Raw genomic sequence first — 11,489 nt, 5'->3', positions numbered from 1 at the left:
TTCAGCTTTTTTATAAAAATAGTTATAAATATAATAAATCTTTTTTATTTTATTTATAAAATATTTTTTGTTAATAAGAAACTTTATATAAACCTTTTTATAAAAAAGAAAATGTATCTTAAGATTTTTTTAAAAAAAAAATTTAAGATCTAAAAAGCAGGCTTAGAATTATATAATAAAATATTAAATAAAAATAATATAATTAATATAAATAATAATATAAAATATTATTATAAATTTTTTAATTAGACTTATAATTAAGCTTTTATGATTTAATATTTTTATTATTATTAATTAAAGTATACTTATTAATTATTTAAATCTATTTATAAAATATATACTGCTTATATAAGTTTTTGAATAATATTTTAATTATTATAAGCTATTAAATTAAAAGAATTTATTATTTTTATATATTAAATAATTCTTAATTCTTAACAGATTATCTCTTAATAATTCTTAATAATAATTAATTTCCAATATTAAAAGAATAATTAAATTAAGTTAATTTAATAATTAATTATTAATACAGAAGAAATTAATAAAAAAAATATTTAAATTATATTCTTTTCTCTCTTTTTATATAATACTATTTTTTATTTTATTTAATTATTTATTTAATTATAGCATGCCGAACAGTATATTTATACAGGCTTTATCAAGCTTTTGGGATTTGGAGGGTTTGTATAAGAACCCCATAACAATAAAGTCTTAGACAGAGTCTTAAAAGCTCAAATAAAAATTTAAACACAGTTTTAAGTATAGTCTTCTTAATAAATAAAGCTTAAAATCAGACTTAAATCTGTAATATTTATAGTACTAATTTAAATATATATATATATATATATATACTATACTCTATTATATATAAAATATTATTAAAGAATCTATTAAAGATTTTTATAAACTTTTTCTGAGATTATAATTTATATTATAATAAGCTTTTTTTTAAGATTTATTCTAGAGTGGCTTAACCTGACTCTTATATCTTAATCTTAACCTGGCTATAATCTGGCGGTCAGATTAAGATATAAAAAATTTTTAATTATATAATTAAGATTAGATTAAGATATAACTATTATTATAATTATTTATATCTATTAATTAAAAAAATCAGATATAGCAGATAGATTAATAACTATAAATTAATTTATAATATATATATCTTTTTTATATAAATAATATATAAAGTATAATATATATTTAATTATAATATAAATATAATAATATTCTTTAGATATAGTCTACTATTTAATTTATTTAACTAGTTATCTTAAAAAATATACTATATTTTAAAAAAGACTTTTATAGAATCTAATATAAAAAAAATAAAAAAAATATAGAATATTTATTCTTTATATTATTTAGAATAATAATTATAATAATATAAAAATTATAAAGATCAGATCTTTATTTTTATCTGAGTATATATAATAGTTAAAGACTTAGATAAGACTAGTTTTTTTAATTCTAATAATAATTTATTCTCTAGATTATTTTTAAAATTATTTATATTTTTATTCTTACTAATATAGAAGATAATAATTATTTTATTTTTTTTTATTTCTTAAATATAAAAATAATTAAATCTAAATTAAGATTATTAAATATATTCTGATATTTTTTATTTATAATAAAATAATTAATATATATTTAAAATATAATTATTTTAATTATATCAGAATTAAGATAGCTTTGATAATAATAATAGATATCTTAAAAATTTTTAAAAACTAATTATAGCAGGACTTTTAGTAAATAAGAATATTAATATATTTTATAATATCTAAAATTATATTAATTTAATTAAAGATATCTTAAGAAGCTATATATTTTTAATATCTAGATATATTTTAAGTTCTTTATATATCTTAACTGCGGATAAGAGTCTCTAATATTTAAAAATATTATAAAAAATTTTATCTAGATTTAATAATAATCTGAAGACTATTAATAATATATTAATTATTAGATTTTAATTAAAATAAAAAGAAAATATCTTTTTAAAGATAGTTTAATACTTATAATATTAGTTAATATTATTATTTAATTATATATTTTTCTTAAACTTCTTAAGTTTTATTATTAGATCTAGAATAATTATAATTATATAAATATAGTTTTTTATTTAATAAATATAATAATAATACTTTCAGAGCTTTTAATATATATTATATAAGTTCTTAAGAATATTTTTTTTTAAAATACTTATTTTTTTTCTAGTTTATTAATTAAATAATTCAGATAATTAAAAAAATTATTATAAATATTATAAATCTTATAAATAATAGGCCTACTGTTCTTAGAGAGATAGAAAATAAAAAAAAAAATATAAAAACTTAAGAAAATATTTTATTTATTTTTATTTAATTATAATAGAATAAAAATAATTAATATTATTATATTTATAATATTAAATAAAACTTTTATTTATTTAATAGAGATTAAATATTTAATAAATTATAAGATAAATTAAGTTCTAGTAGATTTTATAATTAAAAAGAAAATAATAAACTAAGCCAGATTTAAATTATTAAATAAATAAGAATTTTTTATAATATTAAAAGCTTATATTTATAAATTATATAATCTTCTGAATCTATAATTAAGAATTAATATAATAAACTAACTAATAGAAAACTTCTAAAAACTTTTTATAAAAAAAGATTTTATATTAGTCTTTTATAAATAGTTTCTAGAATATATTTTTTTAAAAATTCTTAAAATATTAAAAAAATTTCAAGACTTCTATTATTATTTTTTATATATATTTAATAATATTATTTAAGATCTTAATTTAAAATTTCTGTAGAAAAGTATTAATTATAAATTAAATTATATAAATAAGACAGAAAATATAATACTAGTTTTAAATAATCTTTAAAAAATTAAAATTAATTAGAATATTATAAAATTAAATATTTTAGCTAAGTTAAGTTCAGAGTTTAGCTGAGATTATACTAAATATTATATTATTATTATTAATATTATTAATTATTATATCTAATAATTAATAGATAAGATTATATTTATATAAAATTAATAGAATAATTATAGCTAGATTTTTATTAGTATAAAATTCAGATATTAGTCAGAAGTCTAGTAAAATTTTATAATAATTTATATTTTTTATTAAAAAATATTTAATTAAATTAAAAAATATTTTTTAATTAAAGCTGATTTAATAGTCTACTATAATTAATATCTATCTAATATTTAGAAATTTTAATAATAATTATATATATATTTTTTTAGATAGTTTTATAAAATATTTTTTAATTTATATTTAATTAAAAAAACTTAATTTTTAATAGAAAGATAAAGCAGTAAGATTAATTATTTATTTAAATTAAATATATTTAATAATTTAAAATAATAGATAATAGATAATTATAAAATATAAAACTTAATTTTAAAAATCCTATTTATTATAAATTATAGAGATTTAAAAAAAGATAATAATTAAAAAAAATTTATTTTAAAAAAATAAATAAATATCTATAATAATTCTTTACTTAGTATCTAACTAATTATTTATTTAGATATAATTAATAATAATTTTTTCTTATAAGTCTTATAAAAATAATAGCTTATAAAACTAGTTTTTAAGTTTTTAATTCTTAAATATTATAAAATATAAAAATATATAATATAATAAATATAAAAGATTTTATTAAAAAATAATATATTTTTCTGAAAGCTGTCTTATATTATTAATAATTTTTTTTAATTAAAATAAAATAATAATTTTTAAATTTATATATAATTTTTAGAAAAGATTATCTTCTGTTATTAATTCTAAAAAATAAAAAGTTTTTTTTCAAAAATTAAATATAAAATAATTTTTTAATTCTTTATAATATATATAATCTTAAGATTTAGAAGAGAAGAAAAGATCTAACTTAAGAAGTTTATCTTAATTTAGATATTATTATAATTTATAAAAATCTAAGAAATAAAAAAAAAAAACTTGATAATATTTTTTAAAAATAAATTAAATAATTATAATTAATTTATAATTCTGAAACTGTTCTATAAATAATAAATATAAAAAAATAAAAATAAAAAACTTTATTTAATAAATATTAGATTAAAATAAAAGCTTAATATAATAATAGAATAGAATTTAGTCTCTGATTATAAATTTAATAATAGATTTAATAAATAGAAATTTATATTTAAAACTTAAAATTATAAAATAATTTCTTTTTTTAAATAAAGCTATTTAAAATATAATAAATTAAAATAAAAAATAGATATTTATAAAAAAAATTTATAAAAGACTTTTATAGAATTTTTTATAAGAGCTATAGTATTATAATATAGATCTAGTATATTTTATTTAAATATTTTATTTATCTGTTCTACTTATTTAATCTATTTAATTTATTTAATCTGTTTAATCTACTTTATTCTAATAATTTAACTATTTATAATTTTCTTAACTCTTTATTTATTTCTGATTTTATTAATAGCTCTTTGAGCTATATTTTATTTATAAATCTAAGAATAATTTAATTTAAAAAAATAATAAAATAGAAATAATATATTTATTTTTAGTATTTTAATTAATAATTAATATATAATTTTTCTAGTATTCTATAATATAATTAAGATATATAATTAAAATAGAGTAATAATTATATATCTTTATATATATTTCTTATTATAAGAATAATAATTTTATAAAAAACTAAATTTTATTAATATAACTAGAATTTTCTTATTATTTCTAATAAATAATAATAAAAAAGATACTAATTTTTTTTTAATTATATTTTTTTAATCTAAAAAGCTTCTTTTTATATATTTTTAGATAATAATAAAAATAGCCAGATTAATAATTATTTAATCTAGATATATCTTAATTATACTAGAGCTTAAAAAGATATAGTAGATAGATCTTAATATTAAGAATAATTAAAATAATTAATTATCTGATTTTTAGCTATATTATAATCAGATATAAAAATTTTCTTAATCTGATTATAATCTGGTGATTAGATATAAAAATTCTAATTAATCTGACCTGACCTGGCTGTTAGCCACTCTAATTTATTCTAAAACTTTATTAAAAAATATAGATAATTCTATAAAAAAGTTTATATAAAATTATATTTATATAAAATTATATTTATATATAATTATATGTACAGATCTAAAAAGAATCTTATAAATAAAAAATTTTAAGAATAATAATAAACAATAATATAGCTTTATAAAAATCAGAAAATTATATAATAAAATTTTATAAAAATTAAAAAAATTATATAATTAAATTTAGTAAAAATTAGAATCTCTATAAAGATTAGATAATTTTATTATTATTTTCTGATTCTTATCAACACTTATTCTGATTCCGGCCTGATTCTTCCGCAACTTTTTCTGAACCCGCTGGAGCTGTATGCCCGGCTGCCTACCTGCAGTATACCATAGCATCTCTACTCATCCTTACCGCCTAGTCCCTTATCAGTACGGAGTTCCCCGTAGTATGTATTGATGGGCTAAAACCCCGTAACCGCCACTATCAAGGGTTCAATGGAGATGAAGATGTACGTGGAACTAGCGCGTATTCAATGACTCTGTAAGGTGTTTACGGATGCAAGGTACTAGACAAGGAGAAGGAAGGGGCATAGAGGTGCCGTCCGGAAGGTGCCTAATCAGGCAAGCGTCCTTTCGAGGAAGGAGCGCCACAGTATGTACCTTTTCACGGACGAATGATAGTATACACGAAGATTCCATCTATTACTAACTAGTTACCTGTATCGCGATCAACATTCTTGGTTACAACCAACTGACTCTTATAATTTAAATTGCGCGTTTCATGTAACCAAACTTGTTTTTCCCCCTGGGACGTCTCTATCCTATCAAAGGAATATGAAACGCAAATACCCACAGAGTACCGCAACCACAGATTCAACCATTAGAAGAGTTATTGACTCCGCAACCACCGAGCATGTGGCTTTCAGCCAGGATGTCAATGCAAAGGATGGGAAAGATGACAATGATGATATCATTGACGATGATTATGACTTGTTCGATGAGATATTTTCCCACCATATCTTGAATGATAAAATCACATTGCATCAGAGCAGAGAGACACCCGACTCCCAGAATCAGATCATTGCATCCCCTCAAAGAGCCTCAAACTACACTCGGAAATCCAGCAGCCTGCCTCAACGTTTTATAATTTCATATCCTCCAGATGTTCGACCACAACAATCATGTTCTCTCTCTCAGGAAAAGGGCCTTCCTTGGGTACAACAGTTTCCGCCCTCTAATCTAGACGAGCTGGCAGTTCATAAGAAAAAGGTGTCTGATGTGAAGAACTGGTTAGTGAATTCCTTTCACAGAAGTGGAAGACAGGTATGCTGTCCCTCTCAATATCGCCAATATATGTTTTATCGAGGTTTGAGGGCTTTTGCCAGAAGGACTTCGTCTCCTTGCTCTACGACAATTGGGATAACTAACAAAAATGAAGCTGCTTGTTCTCCGAGGGCCTGCAGGAAGTGGCAAAACGACCACAATCTCATTATTGTCCAAGGTACTGGATTTTGATATCCTTGAATGGAAAAATCCTTCAACATCTGAGTTGGTCACTACAACACATATATCAGCTGCTTCCCGCTTCGAAGAATTTTTGGGTCGTGGCAATGAGTTTGGGGGTCTTGATTTGAGTGGAGTGAACGGATCTCCTGTGACTGTAACAGACGACCGCATTGCCTCTACTTCAAAGCGACGTATCATACTCATCGAGGAATACCCTACGCTTACAGGTCAATCAACTAATTTGCCTGCCTTCAGACTAACCCTTCAAAAGTGTTTGTCGGCCAAACCAGAGCAAGCCAAAACGGAGAGTGGCGAGCCAGTGACCTCTCCAATTGTGATCATCGTCTCTGAGACGCTTCTTGACTCGCAATCTTCCCAGTCAGATAAACTAACCGTACACCGGCTACTGGGCCCAGAGCTATACAACCATCCAAGAACGAGCATCATTGATTTCAACGCTATAGCCCCGACAATTATGTACAAAGCTTTGAATCTTGTTCTAGAAAAGAAAGCCTCTATTTCTGATCGTGAAGCCCCTCCAAGTTCCGCTATTCTGCACAGTATATCCAAAATAGGGGATATTCGCAGTGCAATTTCTTCGCTACAATTTCTCTGCTTGAAATCCGAAGACTTCCAGCCAGCCAATACTTCAATCAGTGCTGTGAAGTCAAAACGAGGTCGAACAACCCTCACATCAATAGAAAGGGAGACGTTGCAGCTAGTGACACAACGAGAAGCAAGCCTTGGGCTATTCCATGCTGTTGGCAAGGTGGTATATAACAAACGGGCTGATGTAGTCTCAATGACGGGCCGCCGTCCTGTCTTACCTCCAGAGCACCTAACCCATCATGGACGACCACAACTGTCTCAGGTGTGTGTTAATGAACTTGTTGATGAGACTGGAACCGATTACCAAACATTCGTTAGCACTCTGCATGAAAACTATGTTCCATCTTGCAATGGGTCATCTTTCACGGAATATTTAGATGGGTGTATAAGTGCACTTTCAGACAGTGATGTGCTGTCTCCTCGCCTGCAAGGGCAAAGGAGACCTTGGGGGAGTGTGGATGGGACAGGCGTTGATATCTTGCGTCAAAACGATATCAGTTATCAAGTTGCAGCTCTTGGCATCTTGTTTGCTCTTCCTTGCCCTGTGATGAGGTCAACACCATCAAAAAAAGGCCTAGGACATACAATAAGTACATACTCAATGTTCTTTCCCACCTCATTACGTCTTATTCGTGACAGAGAAGAGATACAAGGCCTTGTATCCTTATGGTCAAGCAGGCTATTAGACCAATTCAGTTGGCCAAAATTTGGCTCTATGGTCGGTGCTAGTGGCTCTTTATCTGGGGCAGCTAACCGAGCTGCAAACGGCAATCACGGCATTGAGTCAAAAATGGTCCTGACAAGGATATCACGCAATGATCTCATACTTCATCAACTACCATACTTGTCCATGTTGACAATTTGCATGGAGAGCTCGAAAGAACTCAAGAGGATCACTGAGATAGCTGCATCCGAGTTTCAGACAAATGCCATGGAAAATAAGAATTATGAGTCAGACGGGCTGTCCTTCATGACACCTGGTGTTAATCGGAGGTATAGTCTGTTGAAGGGATCAGCGCTGAACGCACATCAACGAACGAGCCATGCTGGACTCCAGCCACTACTGGCTCTTGAAGGAATTCCTATCCCCATTGATGATGATATTATCGATGAAATTTAATATAAAGAGATTTACTACACGGCTGCTGTGCATGTGGCATTGTATGAAATACTTATATCAGTTTGAACAATCACCGACACAGGAGATGTTTGGGGAACCGCAAATCATCAGTCAAAGAACATTGTTCTTACTTGGTCAGAGGAAATGTTCATCTGGTGTGTATATAGCCTATTAGGTGTGTATGTATGTGCGCCGTAGTTGCGCCCTATTATACGCCAGCCAGATTCCACCTATGCCATGTGAAATGCATCAGTCTACTGTTTCGGGTGCCCAGGTCGTGGATATTACCCTAGGGCTCTAGCTCAGCAAACCTTTTACATCACCAGTCAAGGACAGTAACTTTTGATTACATACCGATACTAGCAACCCTAGCAGGTGGTGAGGAAGCAAACAAAATCCCAAAAAAAGTTTAACTACTTTCACTGCACAGCATGTATTCCACAAGCAGTCTATATTATTATTAGCCAGTAAGAAGTTGCTATGTGCCGCCAAACACGTCATAATAATAATCATTATCAAGGTCATCTCGTGGAGGAACAGGTGGAGCTTCGGCTGTGAATGCTACATCGTTAAATCGGACATTTAACAAACGGATCTTGAGCCCATAATTGCTGACTAAGTTCAGCAGCTTGTTTGTCTTTGCTGTGATAGGCTGTTGATTGAGAAGCATGAGCAGACCATCGAGCCATTCAGACGCAACGCTAGGGGATGGTGGATGAAGACTCAATAACACCACCTCTTGTGCTGATTTGCTCAAGGTTCCATTTTGGCCGTCGTTTTTCTGAGTGTCTCCTGTAGTGGAAACAGGGTACAAGTGACCATGGATAGTGATTTTCGTATAGGAAGCAGGAGGAATGTCTTTCTCATTGGGTAACAAGGGATCATTAGAAGCCGAAACGTTTGACACCACTGAAGATACTAGTGACAGATCAACTAACAACGTAGAAATCAATTAGTTTAATGGCAATGTGATTTGGACATGGAAGCTAGGGAACACCCTTACTTTTCTCTGGCAGAGCGTCCAGCTCGGGGCGCCCTTTTTTGATGGCATCGAAGCCCCCAAAATGTAGATACCTCCTATTATGTGAGAGTTGGGCATATGTCCACGAAACTTTCTCATATCCCAATCCCAAGTTTAGTGAGGTTTCGCTGGGGAACCAGGCTCCTTGCAGCAGGCATCGAATTCTCTGCTCCTTAATAAACTGGAGGGCCTCATGATACAACTCTTCACGCATCTGCATCAGATGTTGTCCCCATACATCCTCATACGTGAGTTCCAACAACTCCATCTGCAATCCACGGAGCCGGCTATATTCAAAACTGGCCATCTCCTCCTCCACTTCCTGCACGTCCTTGGTGCGAACTGCTCCTCCAACAACAGATTCAATAAGAATTCGAACCAGCTCGACGATTCTTTCGTAGTCTTCTGACTCCGCTCCCGTGGCCTTCCATAAACGGAAAAAAGCATGCAGTCCTGCAATATGCAATCTTGTCCAGTGCAATATCAGAGGCTCAAATAGCTTGTCGAGGTTAGAGCGAGATTCCAATAAGAGATAACTTTTGCTGTCATCCATCTCCGACTTGTCCACCTCAAAATGCTCATAGAGGATTAAAGTGACGGAGAGTGAAGCGCGGGCGATGGGACAGCATTGGTGGCCTGATTTTCCAGACTGCTCCAAAAGCATTTTCTGAAATTCATCTTGATGGTTCCGGACATAATCGGCCAGATCCATCATCCCCAAGAAACCGGTATGCTCAAATTGCATAATCGGACTTTCTGTCTCAAACCCAAGACGCCTCCATTTCATGGGGTTATGCTTCTTTGAGTTCGGCGTCCCAGTCCCAGTCCCTATACATATATCCTGGCTTCGTCGTTCATGTAAGCTGGCCAGATGAATCCCTTTTAATGCCCTTCTATGTTCGGGGTTTTCCAAATCCAGGGGAATACCCCTCCACTTTCTCAGAAGAACTTTCGTTAGAGACTGGAACTCTATCAATGGGTGCATATGATCCTGTAATGCAGTTTCCTGCATGAGAGAGTAGACTGCCCTGATCACACCCAGGTCCTGCAACTTCTGGATGAATTTAGGCCACTGCATATCAGACTCATTCGCAATGGATTCGCGCATAAGTGAGTTGATTAGTTGGAGTGCATTAGCACAGAGGGCATGATCTGCAGAGGAAAGCCTATTGACAAGCATCTCTAGGAACTGTGGGTAGACGGCAACTGCGGGTTTCAATGCAGGGAAGCCAAAATCTTTGCCTTGCGATAAATTATTACCTGTATATGGATGAGATACAATGGAAACTAAGATAGACATTGCACCCCTGAGGATATTGACCAAGGGATGGGTCACAATAAGTTCAACGACCTGGGAAACAAGAGGGCGCATTAAATCAGTATGGCTTTTTGAAACACGATTTCACATGTGTGTATGTTCAGGGGATATATATTAATGTAACCTACTCTTTGAATCACTTCCTGATCTATGATATCCCACCCTTTGTCGACTTCTAGCAATCTTGCAAAGCTTGTGAGACTATATGCTAGTGTATTACCACTTGCATGTAAGGTCAGGTATCGCAATCTAGCCAGGCCACCTTCTGCAATGAAAATATCCGCGAAAGAAGGATCTCCAATGCTACCCTGGAGCTTAAAGACTGCCATCTTGCGCACTGCATCTTCGTCACTTCCAAGCCTTTCAACAAGCTCGGATACATTGCTTTCCATGGCAAAGGGTAGTGCCGCGCTGTGGGTCGGCAAAACGTCACGGGCTTGGTTGAGGCGGAGGTGTGTCAACTATAAATCGAACCTTTTTTATAGCTGAATTGGTCACGAGCAAAAGAGCATCGATGGCATGATCTGATTAACAGCCAGCGTCACACCGAGCGAAGATAAGGGGAGAGGGCTACGAGGTACCAAGGAGTCGCAGCCTGTGGAACCCCGCAACTGACTAGTACCGAGGAGATCGGATAAGGGTACTGAAGTGGATTCTCAGGGGTGTAGGGGCTTCCGGATGCTTCACTTGTACACGGCCTAAGGCGCAGATACAGATTACTAGTAAAAGATAGAAGAAATACTTCTTAGAGTTATAATATTAATATTCTAAGTACTTAATAATTTCTATTTAATAATTACTGATAGATTTTTTTAAAGAATTTGCCAAAATATGTATTTATTTAATTAAAGATAAAATAATCTTCTATTTAT

At 29.3% G+C, this 11,489-nt stretch overlaps 2 protein-coding genes across 2 annotated transcripts; one reads left to right on the top strand and one right to left on the bottom strand.

Moving 5' to 3' along the window:
* Positions 1 to 5,755: 5,755 nt before the first annotated feature.
* Positions 5,756 to 8,520, top strand: BO70DRAFT_366546 (putative cell cycle checkpoint protein Rad17). Its single transcript, XM_025544360.1, has 2 exons — positions 5,756 to 6,366; positions 6,482 to 8,520. The coding sequence occupies exons 1-2, from the start codon at positions 5,878 to 5,880 to the stop codon at positions 8,276 to 8,278; spliced, it is 2,286 nt and encodes a 761-aa protein (XP_025394762.1). The 5' UTR covers positions 5,756 to 5,877; the 3' UTR covers positions 8,279 to 8,520.
* Positions 8,333 to 11,251, bottom strand: BO70DRAFT_383132 (ELMO/CED-12 family protein). The gene is made up of 4 exons (XM_025545570.1): positions 10,746 to 11,251; positions 9,282 to 10,650; positions 8,633 to 9,211; positions 8,333 to 8,567 (listed from the first exon to the last, which is right to left on the bottom strand). Exons 1-3 carry the CDS (start codon positions 11,007 to 11,009, stop codon positions 8,757 to 8,759), a joined length of 2,088 nt encoding a protein of 695 aa, XP_025394761.1. The 5' UTR covers positions 11,010 to 11,251; the 3' UTR covers positions 8,333 to 8,567; positions 8,633 to 8,756.
* Positions 11,252 to 11,489: the final 238 nt, after the last annotated feature.

Source organism: Aspergillus heteromorphus, assembly GCF_003184545.1.
Source record: "Aspergillus heteromorphus CBS 117.55 chromosome Unknown BO70scaffold_46, whole genome shotgun sequence".
In the NCBI taxonomy this organism is placed as follows: Eukaryota; Fungi; Ascomycota; class Eurotiomycetes; order Eurotiales; family Aspergillaceae; genus Aspergillus; species Aspergillus heteromorphus.
This window is presented reverse-complemented; position numbering and strand designations above follow the sequence as displayed.

Coding starts and splice junctions, on each gene's coding strand:
- BO70DRAFT_366546 (XM_025544360.1), top strand. CDS start 5,878: ATGAAACGCAAATACCCACAGAGTACCGCAACCACAGATTCAACCATT. Junction 6,367..6,481: donor TTCACAGAAGTGGAAGACAG/GTATGCTGTCCC, acceptor ACAAAAATGAAG/CTGCTTGTTCTCCGAGGGCC.
- BO70DRAFT_383132 (XM_025545570.1), bottom strand. CDS start 11,009: ATGGAAAGCAATGTATCCGAGCTTGTTGAAAGGCTTGGAAGTGACGAA. Junction 10,651..10,745: donor ATCAGGAAGTGATTCAAAGA/GTAGGTTACATT, acceptor CTTGTTTCCCAG/GTCGTTGAACTTATTGTGAC. Junction 9,212..9,281: donor GGACGCTCTGCCAGAGAAAA/GTAAGGGTGTTC, acceptor CTACGTTGTTAG/TTGATCTGTCACTAGTATCT.